Here is a 24,517-nt window from a genome sequence, read left to right as displayed (position 1 = left end):
ATTTTTGTAGCTTCACTCATCCGTTCGTTCGTGTATGTACACTGAAATGCGTTTAGTGTGGAACACGTACATTGCATATATATTTACATATATATGTAAATGTAAAAATAAATATCCTTGTACGCATATCCATGGTGAGAAAGAAAAATGTTCGATGCTCAAGCCACTGGCATGGCATACCCTTCCCTTTGAAGGTATTTCTCGAAATTGAAAAAATTCACTTTTGAAAATTTCCCCAAATTACATTTCTGTAGAACTAGTTTTAAACAAAACAATTACAAATTATGTCACATGCGTCTTGTTCTTTTTTTTTTTTTTTTTTTTTTTTTTTTGCCTGCACTGTTCAGGTAAAAATATTCTATGATTTGCCATGTTTGAGAAATCAAATAATGTGTACATGTTATAATTCCACAATGTTGATGGAAATTATAAACATTTAAAAAGTAAAATAGTATTATTTAAATATATATATATTTTTTTTAACTGCCTTACTTCTTTTTTACTTTCATGTGAAAGATAATTAAGAAGTGTGAGAAGCAACATACTTGCATGTTGGCCGCATGAATGTTCATGCAGGATTTTATATCCACTGTTATGGCCTTAAAGCAAAGCCAAAAGGATTAAACACAGGCAGACATCGTTCTACTCAAATAACGTCCTCTTCCTCATGTGAGGTATTCTCTCCTGATACATATTGCTCTAAACATTGTGACAAAAAAAACGATCAAATTGTGTGGAGGCAGTAAAACCAAGGTCGGTCCAATTTAAAAATGGCCATAAAGTACAAACCCGAAATGTATTAAATGGAAAAAGGTTTTCCCAGCAAAAAGACACATCAAAAAATTGATGATGAAGGATATACACACATGATAAACAATGGAAATATAAAAAACGAAATGGAACAGTTTTGTAAATTTTTTCACCACGACAATAACAACTCTTTTCTGAGTAATGACTATTGTGAATATATGAACAACTTTTTTGCGAATGAGGATCAAATGTATTTTGGTGCAAAATACCACTTTGACTCATTCGATAAGTTTACAAATTTTCCTGTACTTACCCCAATTTGCAAATTATCCAATTTAAAAAAAAATAAAAGGGAATATTTTGCCAAAGGAGAGAAAAACCGATATGGCAAAAATGCTTTTTTTAAAAGAATTATAAAAAGTCATCTAGACTCCGTTGAGAAGTACATACGTAAGTTGGGGACTCGACCCAGGGAAGGGTTCGCTCAGTTTCGGAACAGAAGGAGAAGGGGCGAAAATGGCTTTCCCATTAAGTCTAAAAGTGTCCTCCGCAAATATTTCAACATAAGGGGGGAGAATACAAGGACAGGAAAAAATTCCCAAAACAGAGGAAATGTTGTTAAACCAAACCGCAATGATGGAAAGAAACAATCGTTTAGAAAGATTCCCCCCAAAAAAAAAATTCAGCACTGGGATCCCCAAATGTCAAGTGACGAAAAGGGGAAATTCTTAAAAAGGATAAACCTACATTTCAGCAATTGTGAGAACACCTGCTTAGACATTCTTTTCTCCCGAGATGATGAGAAAGGGGCTAACGGACTTTTCCTTTTGCGAAAAAGACAAACTGACAAGTTGGAAGAATACCGAGATGACAAATCAACAAAGTCGGAAGGTGTTTACAGGAATGCACAGTTTGTTATACATGATAAAAGGGTTCAAATTGTGTCCTATGACGATATGGAGCTTTACAAACTGATGAGAAAAAGGCTGAGGGACAAGCGCAAAAATGAATCCGGATTTTCAAAAAAAAGCCGTTGGAGGAGTAACCCCTACGCAAAGAAAAAAGCGATAAAGGTACTCTGCCCACGTGGAAGCTCCATAGGAGGAAAAACTGATGATAAACATGAGGGAGATCAAATTGAAGCCAAAGTTTACACACTTCATTCCCCTAAACATGTGCAGACAGACCTCGAAAGAAATAACGCCACACAAAATGGCAATGGCCAACTCTTTGTCAATTTGGGTAGGGTCAAATACAAGTGCCTCAACAAATATCACTCACTTTTGGATTACCAAAATGGATTCACTCACGAACGCGGAGAGAACAACAAGATATGGATGGAGAAACCAAATTGTGCTGATGCAGAAGAAGGGACTGCGAAATGCTGTTCCTGCAGCGATACCGATCTGAGTTTTAGCAATTTGCAAAAAAGCTGTGGATGGTATTGTACAGAAGGGGGAACCCCCAATGGGATGAACTCATCCCAAATGGATCACTCTAGTGGTAATGACACCCCTTATGGAAAAGTAAAAAATGGGAGCGAGAATGAGAATAAGCTTTACACAACATGCAGCACCACGTGCACGAGCGCATCCAAGTCTGAGCCTAACCCCATTGATGATGACATTTGTAATGACGAGCGTAAAGACGGTTCTGTCTCATCGGAGCAAATGAACAAAATATACGAAGAAGGAAATAATGATCACACGAATGACGCCCAAGATGTGGGGACACACTTTTTTGTGAAGAACATGGTACAACCTCTACCCATGGGAGAATCCGAACAAGGGGGCATTTGTTACAAATCCAAGTTGAGTGAAAAGGTTCCAAATCTGCATTTTAAACATGCACAGGTAGAGGAAGACAAATTGAATATGTACCATAACGAACGGTTATGCGGCGTGTCCTGCGATAACCAATGTGGACGTAGTAGCAACTTAGGTGATAAAAGTGGGGGGTTCCCCCATGGTGTGTGTGTACAGAACCCGGAACGAAGTAATGTAACTATAATTCATTCGCAATGTAATTACGACCCGCTTGAATCAGTCATCAAGATGTCACTAAATGAAGAAGAAAGCAAAATGGAGAATACCCCCCATGAGGGAACAGGCACACTGGGGGAAAGAATACCAAGTGACCCCTTCGATCAGGCAGAGCATTCACTTAAAAATGGAAAAATGAATGGAAGAACAAATCCCATCATTTTCGAGATACCTCAGTTGGAGAACAAACAAAAACTTGCACTTAAACCGAAAGTCTACTGGAGCAAAAGGAGGCCCTTTTGGGAGGAAAAAAAGAAAAAAGCAATACGCAAGGGAACAAATACAAATTATCACCAATGTGGAAAAGGTTCACTAAAGAATGTGGAAGACGTTCTAACCCTGAAGGGGGGGATACACATCGGTTGTGGATTTGCAAAGGGCGAGAAACAACCCCTTAGAAACTTTTCCCTTACTACTGACTCGACATGCACATTGAGTAGTACCCCTCTGGAAAGACGCATAATACGCAGTAGCGGAAATATTCAGAAGAGAAGTTACACTACATCCTGTATAAACGAAACATCCATTTTAAGAAGTAGAAAAAATTTATCCGTGAATGTTGTGTCCTTAGTTGATGCAAACAAATATGGCAGCATGAGGAGTAAAAATGAACAATCCCTTGTCGCTTCCAGTGGGGAGTCCTCCACCAGGTTGTCTTCTAACCGTGACCGTGTTGACAGTGCAAGAGGAGGAGAACGAAACACAGAGGCACTGAAAACGAGCCACTCATATGATGAGAACCCTCTTAATAGTGATCTTCTACCCACCACCATTGTGAAAAAAGATCCCCAATTGGAAAATGGATCAAACGAAATGTACACTAACGGTAATGAGAACAAGACAATGGTGAAGAGTATTTACACGAAAAGGTTAGCCGACAAAAAGGAGAAGCCAATTACAAATACGGAAGAAACAACTACTTGGGGAAAGCAGAATGGAATTGCACAACCAGTGAATGATAACTCTTTATATGAGCATCTACTAACCAGGTGTGCACCCCCTAGTGGGTTCCTTCCAACTAGTGAGGACTCAAAACCTGAGGAACTTCCCATTCCGCACATAAAGGCCATAACGCAAAACGGCCACAAAATGAACACACCGTTCACGTGTACAAATGAACAGGAGGACTCGCACAACAAACAGGACAACCCAAAAGTGGACTGTCTCTACACGAACGACTCACTGCATAGGGAAGGAAAATTTAAAATTCCAAGTTGTGCCAGTGATGAAAAGGTGGACAATTATAACCTTGCCAGTCGAAACAATTCGACTCAGAATAAGAGATCCAAAAAGGGACAAAACGAATCCGAGAAGAACAGCACCACTGCTACAACGGATAACCAACAGATAAACCACTTAAACAGTACGGATAAAAGGAACATTAAATGTGAACCCGTTTGGGGTAACCATCTCAAATGGGATTCCTTCACCCATTCGGTATGTCCCAATGGCGAACCTTCGAAAGCGACTGAACAAAACTTCGCCCCGTATAAGGAAACACATTTAGGGGATCCACCTCTAATTGGCAATCTAGAACATGGGGGTAATTACAATGTAGGACGCTTACCGAACAGTGAAAGGGGTGGAAGCCTAAACGGAGTCGCCATATCGGTTGGAGATTTAAATGGGAAATCTCAATTGGGAAAGATCTGCCAGGATGACTCCCCTCCGTGTGATTACAAAGAACGTTGCTGTTACGGTGTAGCCGATTTGGAACAAGTAAATAAGAAGACGCACCGTGTGGAAGGAGGAACTGGGGGCGACCAAAAGGGGGGAAGTTACAACCAAGTGGGGAAATTAAAATTCGGAAAAAACAGCCGGAGTGGTACTGGTCATAAAAAAGTCGAAACGATTAACAGAAGTGATTACCATTTAAAGAGAGACCTTGACAAGGGAAATTTATCCAGTAGGACAAATTTCCCCATCGATCTTTTCTACACAAATGAGAAAAGAGACACCAAGGATGTGATTGCTCCTATTGGGAGGAAGAATCTACCTACCTCTCAGCACGTCCAACATTTTGAATGTTCCTTCCCAAATGGGAACAACTGTGAAGTAGTCCCTCCCCTGGATAATGGCCACTGTGATGACGAACTGCCCAACCGCTTGAGTTATACACCTCCTGAACCTGTGAATAAAATTACCAAAGAAATCTTCACGAAGAAGTCACAGAACAGCTATCTGATCGAGTGGTTCCCAGGGTTTGACATCCCGATAGGAACCTATGGAAGAGCCATATTGAGAAAAGCGCTACACCAAAAAAGAATGACAGATGTGAAAAGGTGTGACGAAATTTTATCATCCAATGGGTTGTTCCCTACTTCTAGATCTACCTTCGGAGACATGAAAATAAAGGACCTCTACAGAGCTGCACATATTTTAGGAATATGGAATGTGGCGGAAAAATATTGCCTTCTGGCATGCGAACGGAATGGGTATAAAAGGGAATGGATTGATATGCTGAAAAGGAGCGGCGTCAAGATTACCATGAAGGCACTAAAAGAATTGAGGAGCAGGTACCTACTGAGTAGTAAAAATTTTTCACCTTCCGGGAAGAAGAAAAAGGATAATAATAGTCATGCAAAGGAAGGTGACAATGGGGGGATGGACACAAGTAACGCAGTTAGGACGAAATTCGAAAGAGGTGTGATTCAACCGGGGGGTCCCATGTTAGAGGCACCTTCCACCATCCGCAAAAGCGTTTCTCATAAATCCAGTTGCTCACATGATGATAAAGCGGGCATTACAGGAAGAGACTGTCTCCAAAATCCGAAATGTAAGAAGAAAAATCAAACATGCTACCGTATAGATGAACAGCAGAACTACCTCCCCACAGTAGGATCCCAAGTGGCAGACAAAAAAAGAACCCCCAACCGGCTACATTGTGCAGTTTCAAGGAACAGCCTTCCTAGTGAACACTTAAACGGATCCAATGAAGCACTCCTTCGAAGATTAAGGGGAAATCACATTGGAACTACTCATGATGGAAGTTACCCAAGTAGTAGCAGTAACGTCGGAAGAACAGACTTGGCAAATACGCATAAAGACAGGTTTTCTTCAACCCCCCAGATGAGTAACACCAATGGTGTAGGTTATACAGGAGCTTCTAATCACGTCAGCGTGCCTAGTACGTGTAACTCGCTAAGTAAAATTCAGTTTGCCTACTCAACGGAGGATAGATTTCCTAACATGGTAGTAGGACCCGCAAGTGGAACCATGGGGGATGACCAAGCAATGCCAAATGAGATCAACGTGGAGAATTCCACCCAGCTCCAGAACACCTGCCACTTTTTTAATACAAATTTTCTGCATGATAGAAGAAAACTTATTCACCAAAATTGGAACTCCACTGGCACGGCATCAATGGGAGATTTGGGCCACACTGCAGGGATAACAATTAGGGGGGACAAGCAACTTCATGCTGGGAACATTCCAATAATGGGAGATCCCTCTACGTATGAAACGTTGCGGAATGAGTGCCCTTTAGATGTGGGAATGCGTAGTGATCTGTTCCACACGGGGGGCACCTCCGATTCGTTTCAGTTTTGGAGCAACTCACAAAGTGCCACTCACTTCGTTGACGAGTATATGTAGAGAAAGGGGTCTCTAATCAGTTCTTTCGGGGGGTGTAGAAAGTGTTGGTGGACGTTTACATATTTACATATGCTGACCGGGTCTACCTATCCCTTGGGGACACTTTCCAACGTAGCGGCAAGGGCGGTTAGACCCGAAATTGGAACAACAGTGTGCAGACGGGCATGCCCATTATGAAAGAAAAAAAAATTTATATAAAAGATTCATTTCTGGTGATGTTTGTGTGCACAATCCTAATGCTGACTGTACAAGCACAAATTGTGTTGTGATCCCATGTGGAAATGACCAAAGTTGGAAGAAGAGCCCACCCTGAGGGAGGCTACCGCTGTCCACGGCGGTATATACGAGCTCGCCTTAGGAAAAGCAAGTTACGGGAATACTTCACCGGTGTGGCTGCAATCCATGCCCATTTTTTTTTTTTTTTTTTTTTTTTTTCCCATTGTACACATGAAGGAACGCATATGAGTGTAAGTTGCGCGATTGCAAATGTGAGTAGCACATCCCCAAACCGCAAAACGGGTACAACGGTGTATTTTTCCTTCTTTTTAAATTCCCCGGGGGGCATTGTTTCTGCTTCCTCGTCCGATCTATTACTGTTCCCCCACATCGCCCGATTCGACAACAAAAGGCTGTTCATAATTGCAGCACGATGAGCGAAAATTTTGCCGCCCTTTTATATGTACAATAACTCACGCAAAAAATGAAGCTCTGCGGGGGAAGATAAATTGGTGGAAATCCTTTTTTCTACCGAACGGATAATCAGCGATAGCTGCGCGGATCTGCGAGCAAATAAGGACGGATAAAAAAATTCCCCATGTTAAATTCGAAGAAGGTGGGGTGCTGCATAAGTGTCGCCATCAATTGGGTGGCGTTATGGGCTTCCTCTTCACCGTTGCAATATCCCGATTTTACTTGGCCATTTTTCCTCCTCATTTTAGTATGCCCTCTGCGCCGGAATGAAAGTTGTCCCACATTTTTTAAAACCAAAAAAAAGCAACAATTTTGCATGTTTCGATGACCCGGAACAACATTCCCCAGTTGATCACCCTTCGGAAGGAACTCCTCGAAAAGGTTACTAGAAATACATGCTTTTTCCCATGAGGCGCTTGAATGAGCAAAAAGTTTGAACCCCTGAAGGCAAAAGTATAACACTACCTATGTTTGATACACTGTAGAAGGAGCTGTGAAAATTTATCCTCCCGCTGGTGTTGCAAGTAGGAGGTATTCACCCTCGAAAGGGAAGGCGTAGTAACCCGTTTGTGCGAAATGGCAGTGAAGATTAAATGAGGTCCCCGCCATCGACATCATCCACATCATCACAAACACCACCATCACCGTCAGCAACAACAGCACAATCGTTTTGCTAAATTTGCGTGGCATTTTTTTTCTTTTTTTTTTTGTGGCCCATTTTTAAGAATTCCCTTGGGACTTCCCTGCACGCCCCTCGCATGAACGTACGATTCCCCAAACGGATAGCTGCGTACCACCACCCCAGAAGATACATAAACTGCACGTTGAACAAAATGGAAGGAAAAAACATAAAGGAAAATTTGAAAAGCATGAAGGATGCTTATGACCCGAAGGAGGTGGAGTCCAAGTGGTATTCCTTTTGGGAGCAGAATGATTATTTTAAGCCGAAAAAGGAATTGCTAGCAGAGAAGGGGCGAAGTGACAAATTCGTTATCGTGTTGCCCCCACCCAACGTCACGGGGACGTTACACATTGGCCACACGTTAACCATAGCCATTCAAGATGCCCTAGTTCGATACAAGAGAATGAAAAATTTATTAACCCTCTACATTCCGGGGACAGACCACGCAGGGATAGCAACGCAAACCGTTGTGGAAAAAATGCTATTTAAGAAGGAGCAAAAAATACGACAAGATTATGGAAGAGAAGAATTTGTAAAAAAAATTTACGAATGGAAGGATCTCCATGGAAATAAAATAAATAACCAAATTAGGAGAATCGGTGCGTCTGTTGATTGGTCCAGGGAGTACTTTACCATGAACGAGAAATTGAGCGCAGCTGTGAAGGAAGCGTTTATCAAATTTTATGAAAGCGGATTAATTTACAGAGACAACAGATTGGTTGCCTGGTGCCCGCATCTAAAAACCGCCCTCTCAGATATCGAAGTAAACCTGGAAGAAATCAAAAAGCCAACAAAAATTAAAATCCCCTCATTTCATCACTTGGTGGAAGTTGGTGTGTTATATAAGTTTTTTTACCAAATTAAGGACAGCGAGGAAAAAATTGAAGTTGCAACAACGAGGATTGAAACCATGTTGGGAGATGTTGCTGTGGCTGTGCACCCAAATGATAAGAGGTATGCCCACTTAGTCGGAAAAGAAATTATACACCCATTCATTCCGGAGAGAAAAGTAATCATCATTGCGGATTCCTATGTAGACATGGAGTATGGTACTGGAGCTGTGAAGATAACACCCGCTCATGACAAAAATGACTTCGAAATGATGAAGAGGCATAATTTGAAGGCCATAAATATTTTTACGCGTGATGGACATATTAACAAAAATGGAGGGAAATTATTTGAAGGGCTCCACCGATTTGAATGTAGATTTAAAATTCAGGAAGAATTAAAGAAATTAAATTTGTTATCGGATAAAATTCCGAACGCCATGTCTCTTCCCTTGTGTTCCAGAACGAATGACATCATCGAGTACATGCTCATACCACAGTGGTATGTAAATTGTAGTGAGCTAGGCAAACAAGCCATTAACTGCGTGAAGGAGAAACAACTTACAATTATGCCAGCCCAACATGTGAACACCTGGTTTTACTGGCTAGAGAATGTGCGAGATTGGTGCATATCCAGGCAGTTGTGGTGGGGCCATCGAATTCCAGCTTACAGAATTGTCAAAAAGGGGGATTCAAGTAGCGCAACAGAGGGTAATGTTGATAAATCTAATCAGTCTGAAGAGGTAGACCCCACTTCACAGGAAGGCGAGGAAAAATGGGTTGTCGGAAGATCCCTCGAAGAGTGCATGGAAAAGGCTAAAAATATGGTATCTCCGAATGAACAGTTTGAGTTGGTACAAGATGAAGACGTACTAGACACGTGGTTCTCTTCCGCTCTTGTTCCATTTAGTTCTTTAGGGTGGCCAGAAAAAACAGACGATCTCGAACAGTTTTTTCCAAACAGTATTTTAGAGACGGGACAGGATATTCTCTTCTTCTGGGTAGCTAGAATGGTAATGGTTTCCCTACACCTAATGAAGAAACTCCCTTTTAACACCATCTACCTGCATGCCATGATCAGGGACTCAAAAGGAGAAAAGATGAGCAAAAGCAAAGGCAACGTCGTGGATCCTTTAGACATCATCGATGGAATTAGCCTACAAGGACTAAATCAAAAATTGTATGAAGGAAATTTACCAGAAAAAGAAATAAAAAGAGCATTAGAATTGCAGAAAAAGGAGTTCCCCAAAGGAATCCCAGAATGTGGAACCGATGCTCTAAGATTTGGTCTCCTAACATATCTAAAGCAGGGTAGAAATGTTAACCTAGACATTAATAGAATAATTGGGTATAGACATTTTTGCAATAAACTATGGAATGCAGTTAAATTCTTTTTGAAAACCTTGCCAGATAATTACGACAATTGTAATGTCCTCCTTTCCCAACCGGATTATGTGCATTCGCTTCAGTGGGAAGATAAGTGGATCCTCCACCGGTTAAATGTATATATAAAAAGTGCCAATGAAAGTTTTGACACGTATAACTTTTCCGAGGCAGCATTTTCTGCGTACAACTTTTGGCTGTACGATTTGTGCGATGTGTACTTGGAGCTTATAAAAGCCCGTCTCAATGTGGAGTCCCCCGAACCGGTGAAGAAGGAAGAAGCGCCAAGTGAAGTTAAAAGGGAAGACGCAACAGCGGGGGAGAACCACGTCCAGAACAACAATGCCATGAGCCAGGGCAATCATCTGACCGCCTCAACGGCACTCCATGCTAGCAAAACGCTGCATGCGTGTCTGGATTATGGACTGAGACTTATGCACCCCATTTCGCCCTTCATAACGGAAGAGCTGTACCATAAAATATCAGCAGAGGGGTATAAATTTGGATCCATTTCCGTAGCCCCCTACCCAGAATACGTACCTTCCTGGAATGATGAAAAAATAAACTCGGAAATGAACAAATTTATGAGCATTGTTAAGCAGTTTAGGTCGTTCATCTCTAATCTGGAAATTCCTCCCAAGACAAAACTGAACTGCTTCATTGCTGCGAAGAATCAGGAAGACGAATGTTTTATCTTAAAGGTAAAAAATAAAATACAGACATTGGCCAAGTTAGCTAACCTCACTGTCATTAAGTACAACGTGGAAGAGCTTTCTGATGATCAAATTGGTGAAATAAAAAAATGCCTCAAGGATATTGTTGCCAACCAGTTCATTATTTACGTGCAGTCGACTGAGGAGTACCTTAAGCCTCTACTGACGAATATGCAAAACAAGAATAAAAAGCTACAAAGTTCTCTAGATTCGTATTTGAAAAAAACCAATGATCCGAACTATGCGCAAAAAGTGCCTGAACAGGTCAGAAATTTGTACGCGGAAAAAATCGAGGAGCTCAACGCGCAAATTTTGGCCGTGTCCAACATCATTTCGGAGATTAACGAATGCTTAAAAAATGCCTAAATCGGTGTAACGAAAAAAGGGGAATTTTCGCGTAAAAGTGTTAATTAGGGAAGTACCCAATTGGGAAAAAAAAACAACTGAACGAAACTTATTTTGCGCGCAGCATGAACGTATGTGTGTGCATTAGCTCCAGGGAAGAGCCCCCTTCTGGGGGACGCATCAAAAGGAAGGCGGGCTTCGTGCAAATGAATATGCACAAACAACAGGATAAACCCAGTACACGCCTATGCGTGGACGTATGCGCCCATGCACAAATAAAGACAGAAGATGCACTCCTTCTGCATGACATACGGGGTGAGGCGTGCTGCACACATGACGAGGCATTCTTCCAACAGGGTGCATTGTAACCCGTACGAATTATACGACAACTCCATATGCCATAGCAGCAACATTAGCTGTTGCACATTTTCTCACCAAACAAACCCTCAGTTAAATTTGGTACTCAGCAAGTGCTCATCAATCAACGCAAATATATGAGGCGTGTTGCAGCCCTGAATTTGGCGAATAATTTCTCCATTTTTCAGTATTAAATAAAACGGCTTGGAATTATTATCGTAATTTTTTAACGAGGCAATATTTCGTGCACACACGGCTACTATTTTTACGCTCTCCGTGAAGGTAAAATTGGCTTTGTAAATTTTATTTATAATTTCAAAGGTGAAGAGACATGGTCCGCACCACTTTGTATAAACGTCTACGATGTAGAGGATGTCATTTTTTTCTTCAAACAGTTTTTTATACTCCTCTTCATTGCAAATTTCCTCGTAAATTTTGTCCTCAGCCCTTTTCATTTTGCACAGGGGTGTGCCACAAAAGGGGAAGGGGGTCCAACAAGTAAAAAAAAAAAGCACCCCCCCTCTATCTATACAGGCGTAATGAAAAAAAGGTATATTATATAAGATCAAATATGGGTGCCGAATTGACGGGGGAACTTATCCAAGCTGCGAAGAAAAAGTTCTCCTTGATGTGGTTCCCCCCTCTTCGCCTTTAAAAAAAAAGCTTCAACAAATTGTCCTCAATTGAATTGTCGTCAATGGAGCTGACTTCATTAAAATGGAAAATTTCCAAAGAACTCGTCTTTGTGTCCGTCTGCACATTGCCCAAAAGGTTATTAATGGTGGGTCCCTGGACAAATAAGTAATATAATAAGTACGAGTCGCATATCAAATTCTGAGCTAAAAGGCGTATATGCTTTTGAAAAATAATTCCATTAAGATTATCTAGCTTATTTAGTTCCGTCAAAATGTTATCAATTAAATATTTGAAGGTGTACATTTCTGTATTTTTTTTTTTTTGCTTTTTTTCCGCGTCTTTTTCGTTTAGCTTTTCCCAAAATGGGTGCCTTCCCGCATTGCATTCATTCATATTTTTTTCACTATACACGTTATATTTTTCTTTATATATGTGAACAAAGTAAAGGCAAGACTTGATGTAATACCTTTCGTATTTTCTATACCGCCGCATCAGATCATCGTACGTGGATTTGTGTATGATATTATTAGTGTCCAAAATATATGCACAAAATGATAAGTCCAACAAAATAATGTTATACAATTCGGTTACTTTTTTACATAACAGCGTTTTATTTTTTTCATTCGAGTGTGCATACTGGGAAGAGTACACTTCCTCAAGCTGACAAATAAATTGCGCATATATTTTGTATATCTCCTTCTGTAGCGCAGTTTTTACTAGGAAGATAACTACGCTTCGATACACATCCGTGTTGAATAACCTTTCAACGTACAGGATAAACAGGTTGGAAAAGGAGAAAATATTCACCAAGTGACCGTTCATTTTCTCGCATAAAATATTTTTTATATCATTATTTATTAACATGTTCAGGTAGAAATGCAATTGCTGCTCCAAATTGTCCAGGTATTCCACGCAGAAGCATTTCAGAGATGTCTTCAATATTTTGTACACTATGTGTAGAAAAATGCTCTTTAAATCATTGAGGGAAAAATTGGGTTCCCCCTCAGAGTCGTTCGCTAGTGCCTCTTCATCGCTGCCCTCGGGGGGACTGAGGAAATGGGACCACGCACGCTTATCATTATACCTAAGAAGGTTGATGTAGAGACGCAGCTCCTTATATTCCTCCTCCGATTTACCTGTCTCTTCGTTTTGGTCACCGCAATGGGGCATGTTCTCACTGTGAGGCGGTCCCCTTCCTTTCAGCATGCCACTCTGTTCTTCCTGGTCGAGGTTCACCGTTTCGCAATCCACGTTATTGTCAGGCATGGTGGCCCAACCATTCGGACACATTTCCCTTGGGGTGTTTTCCATGTGGGTAGGATTCTCCCCCGGGGGCGCATTTAAGAAGGATACCAGATTAGAGCACCTATTTAAACTACAATTGCTGCTTTCCTTTTTAGCGTCACTACCGCAACTGCGGTTGGAAGTTGGTTCTTCCTGCACGATATCGTTAGCATTTGCATTCTCTCTTGCGTGTGCCCCTTCCCCAGTGTGGCTCTTCAAAATACTCATAAACGAGTCGAACATTTTGAAAAAATCGGCAGCATCATGTGCGCCTTTATCTACAAGCAGAAAGTCCGCATTAGCGCTGTGGTTAATTTCCTTCGTTTCTATGAAGATAATCAGCTTGTAGACTGAAAATATAAGGGGATGAATTTTTTCTTTTAAAATTTTTTTAAAGCCATTATGAAAATGTTCCTCCTTGGATGCGTTACCCCTAGTATGCACACGCTCTGTCGCGTCTTTGTGATAATTTTTTTTTGTATGTTGTTCTTCACTTGAGTCCCTGTCCACATTGTAAAATTGCTCATATATGCTATCCAAATCGATGGAAAAAAAATCGTAATAATAATAAAATGAATTCAGCAAGAATGAATAGAAAACCCAATTTTTAATTTGGCAATTTCGCTCATAAGAAATCGAAATGTTGCAAAACAGATTGTGCAAAAATTTCGTCATTACAAGCTTCCACTTATCAACTGGATTTTGATCAAAAAACGGAATTGCACACACAAATTTGTTAAAAAAAAGGAAAAAAAAAATCTCGAAAATTTCATCATGGATAGCATGCAAATAATTATTGTTCAGGTAAAAATCAACATCATTAATATATTTGCTATAGTACTTTTCTTTCATTTCAATTTTACCCCTCATTTTGTTGTAGAGTCTGTTTATATTTGCATACTCCGTGAACAACTGGTCACACGTTACGCCGTAATCATTTTTGCAGTAATAGACATGTAAAAGATGAACCATATACTCATAAGTGAGGCGCGCAAATTGGACATACGTTTTGTGCAGTAAGCTGAACTTCTCAGTGATTCCTTCGTTCAGAATTTTCTTTATTTCTTCCATGCTATTTATGGCATAATTGAAGTACTGTTTGTTTTTCTTTGCCTTTTCATGAGGTATATTCTGCAGGATGAACAGCTCCATCTGCATTCTTCGAAGGAAGAGGTTTTCCTCCGTGTCGGGTGCTTCGTTCCCACGAGTGTGGTCGTCATACGTTTGTGCATTTTTATCCACCCATCCGATGGGACATCCTTCTTTGAGACCGCTAAAGTGACCATCCCTCACCCCTTGGCGCAATCCCTTATTACTCACATCAATCAGCAGAAGGATCATATATTTGGTGTGCAAAACTAGATAAGTGACTTGCAAAAACAAGGTCTTTACCTTGCGGAGGGGGAGAGCCTCATCTTTTACATGGCTCCCTCTGCGCACAAAGTTGTGTAACAAATTTATTCTCGCTTCGAGAATTTCCTTGAACAAATCGTTTTTTACAATTTCCACGCGTTTGCAATTCTGTTTGTTGTAAAAAAGCAACAACACGATTACGGATTGGGGAATGCTGTCCATTCTGCATGAGTAGTTGTATGCCAAATTGTGGTAAGAGGCATATATCAACTTGAGGAGAATGTCACAGAAATTTTCCTTGTGTTTATTTATATATGTATTTAAGTACAAAATGGATTTGTTGCTTTTAAACATGTTCATGTAAATGTTTTTAATTTTTTCATTTTTGAGCAAAGAACTCAGGACCTTCAAGCAGAGGAATATATCTGTGTATAATTTATTCAGAACAAATAAGTAGTTTTCCTCGCTCATCTTTTTATTCACGTCAAGGTATACATGGTTGATATAGTTGTTAAGGTAGAAGCAGTCATAATTGAATAGTTCCTCCTTTTCCGTTTTTACAATATGATACGCACCGTCACATGCGGCATTTTCTTCCCCCTCTGTTGTGCTTCTTCCCAAATGGGAACTTTGAAATAAAAAATCGTAACTGTCGCATTTTCTTTTCCACACCTCTTTTATGATGTCCTTTTCTGATTCCCCGAATTTTTGTGTGTGCACTGATGGCTCTCCAAATGTAACCGATGCTGTATTTCTAACACCACCGATCAAATCATTGTACGCGCAAATGATGTCTTCCAAGTGGCATTTTATTTTGTCCACACTTGCATACACACTTTTTATTTTTATAGTATTGTCTATCACATGGCTACTTTTTTCCTTCAAAAATGTTTTTATGGATTCTTCCTTGCTTCTGATGTCATTTCGCAGGCTCTCGATATGTTCTGCGGCTTTCCTCTGGTCATAGTTTCGAAATATCTCACTAACGTCCACTTTCATGGTGCCACCAAGTTGGGGGGGTGGTATAGTTATACGCTGCGCTCTCCTCTGGAGCCCCCACTTCTATCTGTTGCTATACCTACTGGTAAGAGTAAACGTCTGTGCAGTCACGTCCATGTCAGGGAATTTCCCATACGTGCGTTCCTAGACCCCACATGGGGAGACTACCCCACGTTTCGACAAGAAAAGGGCGCCGTGTGAATGTGCCCTTATTTGGAACCACAAGGGGAATCCCTTCGCGGTGAAGGAGAATCTTCAAAATTCTGTTTGCCAAGCAAGCACATGTTTTGGGTCAATGACGAAAACACCAAATGCACAAATTGGGGAACAATCAATGAATCGATCAAACAGCGCCGACACGGGACGACTGAATGGGCAGTTAGCGCTCCTATTTTGTTGCTACTTCTCATCCCCTTCGGCTTATTACAAGACCATGGCATACACCCCCTTAAAACAACAATTCGTTCCTTCGAGCCATTTCATTCTGCGTTGAAGGCAACTCCTAAGCGATTTCGCAAAATGGTGGGAGTCGACGGGGTTGGCTATGAGTCACGGGGGTGAAAACGAAAAAAAAAAATTAAATTAAATTAAAAAAAAATTAAAAAAAAAAAATGTAAAGAATAAAACCCCTCCAATCACGGCGAATTTATCTGGCCTACTTTTACAAAAAAGATAAAGATCTGGTCCTACATAATCAAGCAAAAGAAGTGTGAGTTTAAGTATTCCCACAGAAAGGGCACGCATGCGCTAGCGAACATGCCTATGTAACCCATATTAACTCACTTAACCATTCTCCCACGCTTTTGCAGCAGGGTTGGAGTTCCCAGTGGAAGATCAAACCAAGCGATGGTATCACATTTGGTCCATGTTGTTCGTGCAGCAAGGATACATAAGTAGGCTTATACATATGTGAGTAGGTACACAGAGTCATAGAGATACGCCTGCTTTGTCCACTCGTGTAAGCCACAAATGGGGGAATTCAAAGTCGGGTCGAAGCTGAAGGAACAAATCGTGTGCAACATGCAACCCCTAATTATGTGCTTGCATAAGTATGATGACGACATAAGCAAATGCGTTCCAGAAGTTCATATTTTCGAACGAACCTGCAGCAAAAGTGTGAACTACGTGCACGATCGGATCGGCCTAGATGACACAAGAAACACCCTATACACAGGGAAAAGGGCCGTCTGAAGGTGCATCTATATATATACACATAGGAGGGTAATAACCTTTTTTTGTGCCAGAACATACACCCAGGGGGGACCACCTATCATTCGTTTCGGCAAAATGTGCCCAAGGAGGGGGAGTTAAATCATGCAGGGTGGGAAGTGCAAAGAAGGAACTGCAAAGAAGGTACTGCGTAGAAAGATTCACCATTCCTGCACCATATGTTGTACAGTATTTATCATAAGAGGGCGGCAATGAAAAAGACGCCCCAGAGGATAGCCTCCCCCTCCATTTTGCTTAATCCATCCCCAGTGGGCCTAACTCGTGGCCCTATTTTTTTGCCCACAGGGATATTTTTTTTGAGTAATTTTTTTCCCGCTCCCTTTTTCCCTACTTAGAATTGAAAATGGGACGGGGTCCCTATAGTTAAGTACCCGCGAAAAAAACATGCGGGCACAGCACACTAAAACAACTAATACGATATTCTCATACCCAAATGAGTAAGTCTTATTTTGGGGGGAAAAAAAAATTAAAACAAAAAATTGGTATTCATATAAAAAGCCGAACACGAGTAGGTTGGTAAAAAAAAAGGCTGCGCTGATTAATAAAGGATAAGAGAGCGCGCAAGTCCCTTTACTTTAATTTTGCATGCAGACTGATACAGGCACAGTCCACTGATGTGCAACATGGGAGGTGCACTTTGGTGGTAAACCAACGGTGCAGAAGGGGTATAATGCAAAGGGGTTAAAAATAGGTGAAAAAGATAAACGTAAAATTTGCAATTTGCAACACGCAATGTGCATACTACAATTTAAAATTCACAATGTGCATTTTACAATTCTGCATGGAGGGGTGGAATTCAAAATGTATCCCCCGGCGGAGGGGGCACCGCACCCATGACTGGGAAGCAAAAAAGAGGAAAAAGTGGCAATTCATATTTAAACAAAGTGAGCCAGAGGGACGATATGCTCATCCATGATTAGTGGGCCCAATTATGTGCTACCAATACTGCGGGAAACAAAATTTGTGCATCTTCATACGCGCATTATATTTCTGTGAATCGGTATAAAGATGGATATCGTATTGAAAACAGGCAAAAAGTGGGGGCCCCAATTTAGGTGGAGAAACATTTATCCCTTTTTACCGTCCACAGGGCAGACCTCCTCGTTCCCCTGCGTGTATTAATCCAAGTAGGAGCGCCGCTGGAACTTGCTCGGGTTGTTATATGGTGGATAGTCGTCCATCTTGTTGACTCGATTTCCCCTACTTTTAACGTCGATAAACTGAGAAGCATCATTGTGCATCTTGTAATCCTGCGTGAGGTTCGACGTGAGGTACTTTCCATCCCTATTGTCGTAATCTGAGTACTTCATAATATTCGGTTTGAATATCCTCCACCTTTGGCTGGTATTCACATCTTTAAATCCATTCATGCCTGACAGGTTCATAAGATTTTGTGACTGGAAAATCTTCTTTGTATTTTTTGCCACTTTATTCTTAATCCTTACAATGTGATAGTTGTACAGGTAGATAGCCGTTACGCTGATAAATAATATGGTGAAAATGATGGCCCCTTCCGTTCCAAACACGTTGGCAATTCCTTCGTAAAAATAGAAAACCACATGTCGGAAGAACTTCTTCACGTACAGTGATATCTGAGCGTATCCAAATATCATAAAGAGAGAAATTATTATCAAGAAGAAAAAACTGACGTGAAATTTTTTAAAGTACAAAACTAGACATGTTATGAACAACAATATCAGCATTCCCAGGTAGCAAATAATTCTATGAATCAGCTGCTTTCTGATAATAGGATAGTATATATTGTATATGTCATTATTTAACCATCTGTTTATAACTTTACTCATTAATTCTTTGGAAATTCTTCTATAGTGTGTATTTTTCGTGCTCAGCTTTTCCTCTATGGATGCCTGTATTTTGTTTTCTCTCTGATTTTTTAGGTAAATATTTTCAATGTTACTGGAGAGGACAACCAGCGCTCTATTGTACAGTTCATTTTTTAGGGACCTCCACAGGTAGTATTTATGTATTTCATTTTTTATTCCATTTTTCAAATCGTCCAATGGCTGCTGACAGGTTATCTGAATAGCTTTCAAATTTTCATCCTTTATAAATTTGTACACCTCATCTGTTAGTAGGAGAAATTTTTTATACTCTTCCTGCCAGGACTCCTCATTGGAGCAGTAGATATCCATGTACTTCAGTTCTTCCTGCCCTTTCAGACTTAGGAATATATCCTGTAGTACTAATTCGTCCAATGGAAAATTGAAATTTTCGAGGAAATTTTTTTTCAAATTGCCCTTATGCATGTTGAAGAGAGCATTCGTTTTGTCCTTACAATGGTTGTGCCACTTCTCCATGGCTTTTTGCTTCAGAATTTTTATATCGTTGTCAAGAATGATTAGATATTCATCACTGATTTCTTTTTCTTCCTTTGAGAAATCGCTCAACGAGGTCATATACACGTTAACCGCTTCCGCATTCCACTTGTCCAAAATGGCATAAAACAAATTCTTACTCTTGAAATATTCAGTAATATTTTCGGTGCTTTCTGCTAACGTTTCGAAGACTTCCTTCCCCTTGGACACTGCATTGGAGAAATGAGACTTCAGACGGTTTTCATTCAATGTAATGTTCTTTTTCTTTAAATAGTAAAATTCTTGGAAGGTGCTATTTATCAGGGGGCTGCAAATTTCATCCTTATAATATATTAGGTCTAACTTTTCTGAACTTTTAGACAGTTTTTTTTCCAAATATTTCAACAAATTGTAGCTAACTGATTCGAAGAAGTTCAAAAGATCTTTCTGCTTGATGGGGTACTGGTCGCTCTTCATTTTGATATCCTCCACGACAATTTGCAACGCATCTTCACATGCAATTTTGCAAAACTTTTTAATATTAGCTTCTCCCAACTCGACCATTTCGTTTTTTATTTGATCCAACCTTTCATACAAGTTCGTTTCGATATCTTTGATTAGCTCCTTCTCTTCCTCATCGTGAAAATCGCTCTCTGTGTACTTATACCAGATGTTTAAAATTTGTTCCCTTATCAATTCTTCGTACTTTTTAATTTCATTCAATAGTGGGGGGAGCTTATACATATCGCTTCTCTCCACGGTGTTTTTTTTTTCCTCCTCGGAGAAGTCCTCACTGAAGAGTTCGTCCTCTTCGAAGGAGCTCTTCCTTTCATTTGAATTGAATTTGTTTCCTAGACTGGTTTCCAAGTCGTCCCCCTCGTCGTTCATGTAGCTAATAAATTCGACATCCTCATTTTCCATAAATTGTAGGAGATACTTTTTGTACAGAAATACCAAATCGTTTCTGCTAATTTCTGCCCTGTTAATTTTGAACTGCTTAAAAAACTGATTGACATTTGTGAAGAGGTTTTGGTTGGCTGATCGGACTAAGAACGTGATAAAGTCGTACACGTCATGCCCCGACATGTATCTGTTGCTCATTTCGGTGCCGTAATTACTGCTACTATTATCTACCTCATCACTGTTTTTTTTTGCGGCTCCTCCTTTTTCCTCCTTTTGATTGCGCATCTGCTGCTCCTTCCTGATTTTTCCCATTAAATAATTCATCTGCACATTAGAATAGGTTTTCTTTGGGAACAGAAGGGCCCTGAGGTAAATTTTATATCTTAATAGAATCACGTCATTCTTGTACTCATCATTCAGGTCGGCCAAATTTGCATTAGTAAAATCGAACTCCTTGTTGTTGTACATATTTCGGAGCAATACACAGTCTATGTTTTTGTAGAGAACGTTCAATTTGTAGTTGGAGGAGGTTTCCGCCACGGCGCCGTCACTTTTGTCAGCACCATACTTCGCAGAAGCACCACCATCGGAGTAACTCAGGTAGGCGATTTTTTTCTGCTTCGTTGTATACGCGTCGTACTTCTCCTTGCTCTTATTCGATATGATTTTCTTCCAATATTTGATGTCTAGGTCTCTCCGGTCGGAGTTTAACAGAATGTCCAACCAGAGTTTCCCCTTTCTCACGTCCAGTCGTTGACTAAAATCGTGCACCACCCACATTAAATTCTTCGAAGCAATACTTTCCAATATTAGGGAGTTATTTTCTATATGATCCATATGGTCCAAAATTTTGTCAAAATTATTTTTCTTTATAGAAAAAGTGGATCCGTTGGATCGTGTGTACGCTCTGAGCATGAACAAATTTGCATCCTTGGTGATGTTTTCTATAAATTCCAGGTCCTTATTGTTAATCATCTTCATCGTGAGGAAGATAATATCTGTCGATATTAAATTGGTAAGGGCGTACAGTATTTCGTCATAGCGTTTATTCACATTTGGGCTGTTCAACCCCTGCGTATCCATTAGGATTAAATTCACCTCTTCCGACTCGGCCAAATTTAATTCATCAATTTTAGCAATCCAATCGTCTGTTTTATACAAGTTAAGCAGATCAATAATTTCTTCATTATATTCATCCTTCTCGTATTCATAATTTTTTACAAAATTGGTGAAATTTTTATCAATATAGTCATACATTTTTTTTAACTTCCCTACAGTGATTTTAATTGGCTCTGACCAAATCCATATACCGTATGTACTTGCCGTGATGTCATTTCCTACTTTGAATCCTTTTTCGATATTTTTTTCACTTTTACTCACGTCCTTCACCACATGTTCGTTGAGCAAATTTAGGAGGAAGGACTTCCCTGTGTGCATGTCCCCCAAAACGGATACGATGGCGATTGGCTTTTCGATACTTTTAAGAATTTCTAAATTTTCTTCAATGATTATCAGTTCTGTGTGGTTTACATTTGGTTTTATTATCTGCACAGGTTTTCCTCTCCTTTTCTTGTTTTTTAATTTTTTTTTTTTATCATCGATTATTTTGTTAATGTTGTCCATGGAGTTAAGGCATTCTCCATCTGTGCAGTTTATGGGCACTTCAAAATTGTTCTCGTCACTGTCTTGGTCTTCCTCCTCTTCATCCTCATCATCACTGTCGTCATCTGAGTCGTCACTGTCGTACGGGTTGCTTCCATCGCCGTTCCCGTGGCTACTTCCGCTTGTGCCCGCATTTAGTATTCTGAACGCACGGCCCTTGGCCGACCCCCCAATGGGGCCATTCCCAATGCCACACACATCACTGTTAATAATGTTAATAAGCCTTTCCTCTTCCCCCTTTTCTGAATTTACATTAATTTCCTTAAAAGCCACTCTCTGCTTGACATCGTCACCACTGCAATGAGGAGTCACTGAGTTGGCAATGACGAGTAGGAAGCAGAAAAATATTCTTTTCATTTTTTTTTTTTTTTGATTACATTTCCTGCCAATTGTTCCCCTTCTCACGTTTGCAAAGTGGCACCCCCCCTCTTTGCAGCTCACAGCTTGGGTGTACCCCTTTCGATTCAGCACTTCTCACTTAACCCTTCGTTAATGACGTCCGTACGTACATGCATATAAGCTTATGCATACGAACGTATGCATATATGAACGTACGAATTTTCACATATGGAATTATAAATACACGTGCGCCCCTGTAAGTACATCACATATGTTCGCTTGTGCCCTCACGTATGAGCAATTCCTGTGTTACGTTAAATTAAAAAGGGAAGAAAAAATATTTTCGGCGTGCTTCTCATTTTAACAATTATCCGTAAGTGAAAAAAAAAAAAAGAAACCTTAAAAAATGGAAAAAAGCAGTTTAAACATTCGTGAAAAGAAAAATGGCGAAGTTGAGGGCAAGAAAGAAAATAGGAGAAAAAGCGACGCGAACTGTGGTGAAAAATGCAGCACCAAATGCGGCGAAATTTTCAACGCAGACGTCAATTTTTTCTTGCAAGCTTTCCACAATTTGCACGATGCTATTTTTCAAATTTATTAATTCAAGGCAATGCAAGCACGGGCCATACACGCGCGGAAGTTCAAAAGGGAAATGATGTATAAATACGTGTACGCGTATTTGTACAAATTTGTGCGTGTGCCTCACTTGCGTGTCACCTGTTGGATCCTCGGTAACTACATTACTGAGTGGGAATATTTTCCTTATCTCATTCCTTTCTCAGGAACGCATAAATTTGGGAAGAAGAAAAATGCGGTCCATTTATATTTGAAGAAGGGTACCGGACACTTGAGAGAAAATGCCAAAAAATGTTTTCTTCAATACAACAGAAGAGGAATGCCACCTTTAAGGCGCGCGGATTATACAAAATACAGACCAATTCGTGGGAAGCTAATGAAAAATATGTTTTAGTGTTTTTCTTTTTTTTTCTCTTCTTCTGCCACAATTGCCACTAAGTATTAGGAGCTCATGTTCGCCATTAATGGCAAGAATAGTAAAGTTTCTCATTTGTGTGTCCCGTTCGTATGTATATTTTCCCCCCATTGCAGAAGACGCACTTTTTCGTTGATTATTTCAAAATGGGGGAGGGTTCACCAAAAAGGGCGTACGTACATACACATATTTATGCATGCGAATGTACAAATAACCTTTGCACTTCTTTTTGAATGTGCTTTGCGCAGACGAAATGTAATGTGCCTATAAATATTTTTTTCTGCATGCTTCCCGTTCAAGTGGGAAAAAAGTAAAATGAGGAAAAAGAGAAAAGTGTGTGCGAACACAGCACGCGCAAGCTGGGAACGTGGGAATGGAAAATAAAAAAGCGTTCCTCACGCGCACGGACAAAATGGCACACGGGAACCATATAAATATAACACCATGAACATATGCTCAGAGGCAGAACGATTCTATCGTTTTCATTTCGCCTTACGCGCGAAGGAGGGGTCTCGGGAAATAGGTCAGACGCGTGTGATTATTTCGTCATAGGGCAAAAATGAATAGAAACATAGAGACATAGACAAATGGACGAGCTTGCTAAACGAGTTAGCTATCCGTGCGCACTTAAAACGGGATTAAGGGCACTTGGCAAAAAAGAGAAACTGTGCGCTGTGGAATTTTGCCCATTAAAGAATGGTACTGCAGCGGAAAGAGATAGACAGAACACGTCTTTTCGTCTACAAATGAATAGGAGGAACCTCTCTCAATTTGGCAAAAGGTGCTGAGAGCAGTTGTGCCATGCCGACATGTGTATCCCCTAATAGTGGTTACATATTTTCTCAGGAGGATAAATAATTAGGCACGGAGGACGGTGCGATAAGGGCTCGCTGGGAAATGTAAAATTTAAACTGGGAAGTGGTAAGTACAGTTACGCGGCAGGTGTACGTATTTGTGTGCACTCCAGCAGGAGTGCCAGTTTGATGGGGGTAACATATATTAGGTGGCATATTCCTAAGAAAAGGAAGTCCCCATTTTCATAATGTAATGAAACATCCCTGTGAATTTATCAAAGGAGCTTTTTATTATGAAGGAGCTTTCTAATAGATGCGCGCGCACGCACGCACGCACGCACACATCTAACAAAAACCTTCTAAATAAAAAAAAGTAGTTTTGCGCAACATGTTCATGTCGTTCAAAATAAACTGTCCCCCAAAGTAGAAGGTGGGTCACATATTATAAATAGAAGTATGTAGATTGCCTAATGGTGGCCTTCTTTTTTTATTCATTCAACCTTTTTCACTCGTTTTTTCTTTTCCACTGGTGTCCGTGTACACTATAGTTTTTCCTTTCCAACAATAGGGAGTGTCGTCTCTGTGGGTGGTGGTAGGTGGGTTGTTAGGTAGGTGGAAGGAAGGTTGA

General features: G+C 40.3%; 6 protein-coding genes across 6 annotated transcripts; 3 read left to right on the top strand and 3 right to left on the bottom strand.

Moving 5' to 3' along the window:
• Positions 1-803: 803 nt before the first annotated feature.
• On the top strand, positions 804-6,386 carry PCOAH_00044960 (Uncharacterized protein; the record flags this gene model as incomplete). Its single annotated transcript, XM_020061280.1, has 1 exon — positions 804-6,386. One exon carries the CDS (start codon positions 804-806, stop codon positions 6,384-6,386), a length of 5,583 nt encoding a protein of 1,860 aa, XP_019916171.1.
• A 1,448-nt stretch (positions 6,387-7,834) lies between these two features.
• Positions 7,835-11,047, top strand: PCOAH_00044950 (Valine-tRNA ligase; the record flags this gene model as incomplete). The annotated part of the gene is made up of 1 exon (XM_020061279.1): positions 7,835-11,047. One exon carries the CDS (start codon positions 7,835-7,837, stop codon positions 11,045-11,047), a length of 3,213 nt encoding a protein of 1,070 aa, XP_019916456.1.
• Positions 11,048-11,472: 425 nt separating this feature from the next.
• PCOAH_00044940 (Uncharacterized protein) lies at positions 11,473-11,838 on the bottom strand (the record flags this gene model as incomplete). The annotated part of the gene is made up of 1 exon (XM_020061278.1): positions 11,473-11,838. One exon carries the CDS (start codon positions 11,836-11,838, stop codon positions 11,473-11,475), a length of 366 nt encoding a protein of 121 aa, XP_019916757.1.
• Positions 11,839-12,034: 196 nt separating this feature from the next.
• On the bottom strand, positions 12,035-15,655 carry PCOAH_00044930 (Uncharacterized protein; the record flags this gene model as incomplete). The annotated part of the gene is made up of 1 exon (XM_020061277.1): positions 12,035-15,655. The coding sequence occupies one exon, from the start codon at positions 15,653-15,655 to the stop codon at positions 12,035-12,037; it is 3,621 nt and encodes a 1,206-aa protein (XP_019916729.1).
• A 969-nt stretch (positions 15,656-16,624) lies between these two features.
• On the top strand, positions 16,625-16,846 carry PCOAH_00044920 (Uncharacterized protein; the record flags this gene model as incomplete). Its single annotated transcript, XM_020061276.1, has 1 exon — positions 16,625-16,846. The coding sequence occupies one exon, from the start codon at positions 16,625-16,627 to the stop codon at positions 16,844-16,846; it is 222 nt and encodes a 73-aa protein (XP_019916397.1).
• Positions 16,847-18,003: 1,157 nt separating this feature from the next.
• Positions 18,004-22,122, bottom strand: PCOAH_00044910 (Uncharacterized protein; the record flags this gene model as incomplete). Its single annotated transcript, XM_020061275.1, has 1 exon — positions 18,004-22,122. The coding sequence occupies one exon, from the start codon at positions 22,120-22,122 to the stop codon at positions 18,004-18,006; it is 4,119 nt and encodes a 1,372-aa protein (XP_019916645.1).
• Between the last annotated feature and the right edge of the window lie 2,395 nt (positions 22,123-24,517).

The sequence above is a fragment of the Plasmodium coatneyi genome, chromosome 12 (assembly GCF_001680005.1).
Source record: "Plasmodium coatneyi strain Hackeri chromosome 12, complete sequence".
In the NCBI taxonomy this organism is placed as follows: Eukaryota; Apicomplexa; class Aconoidasida; order Haemosporida; family Plasmodiidae; genus Plasmodium; species Plasmodium coatneyi.
This window is presented reverse-complemented; position numbering and strand designations above follow the sequence as displayed.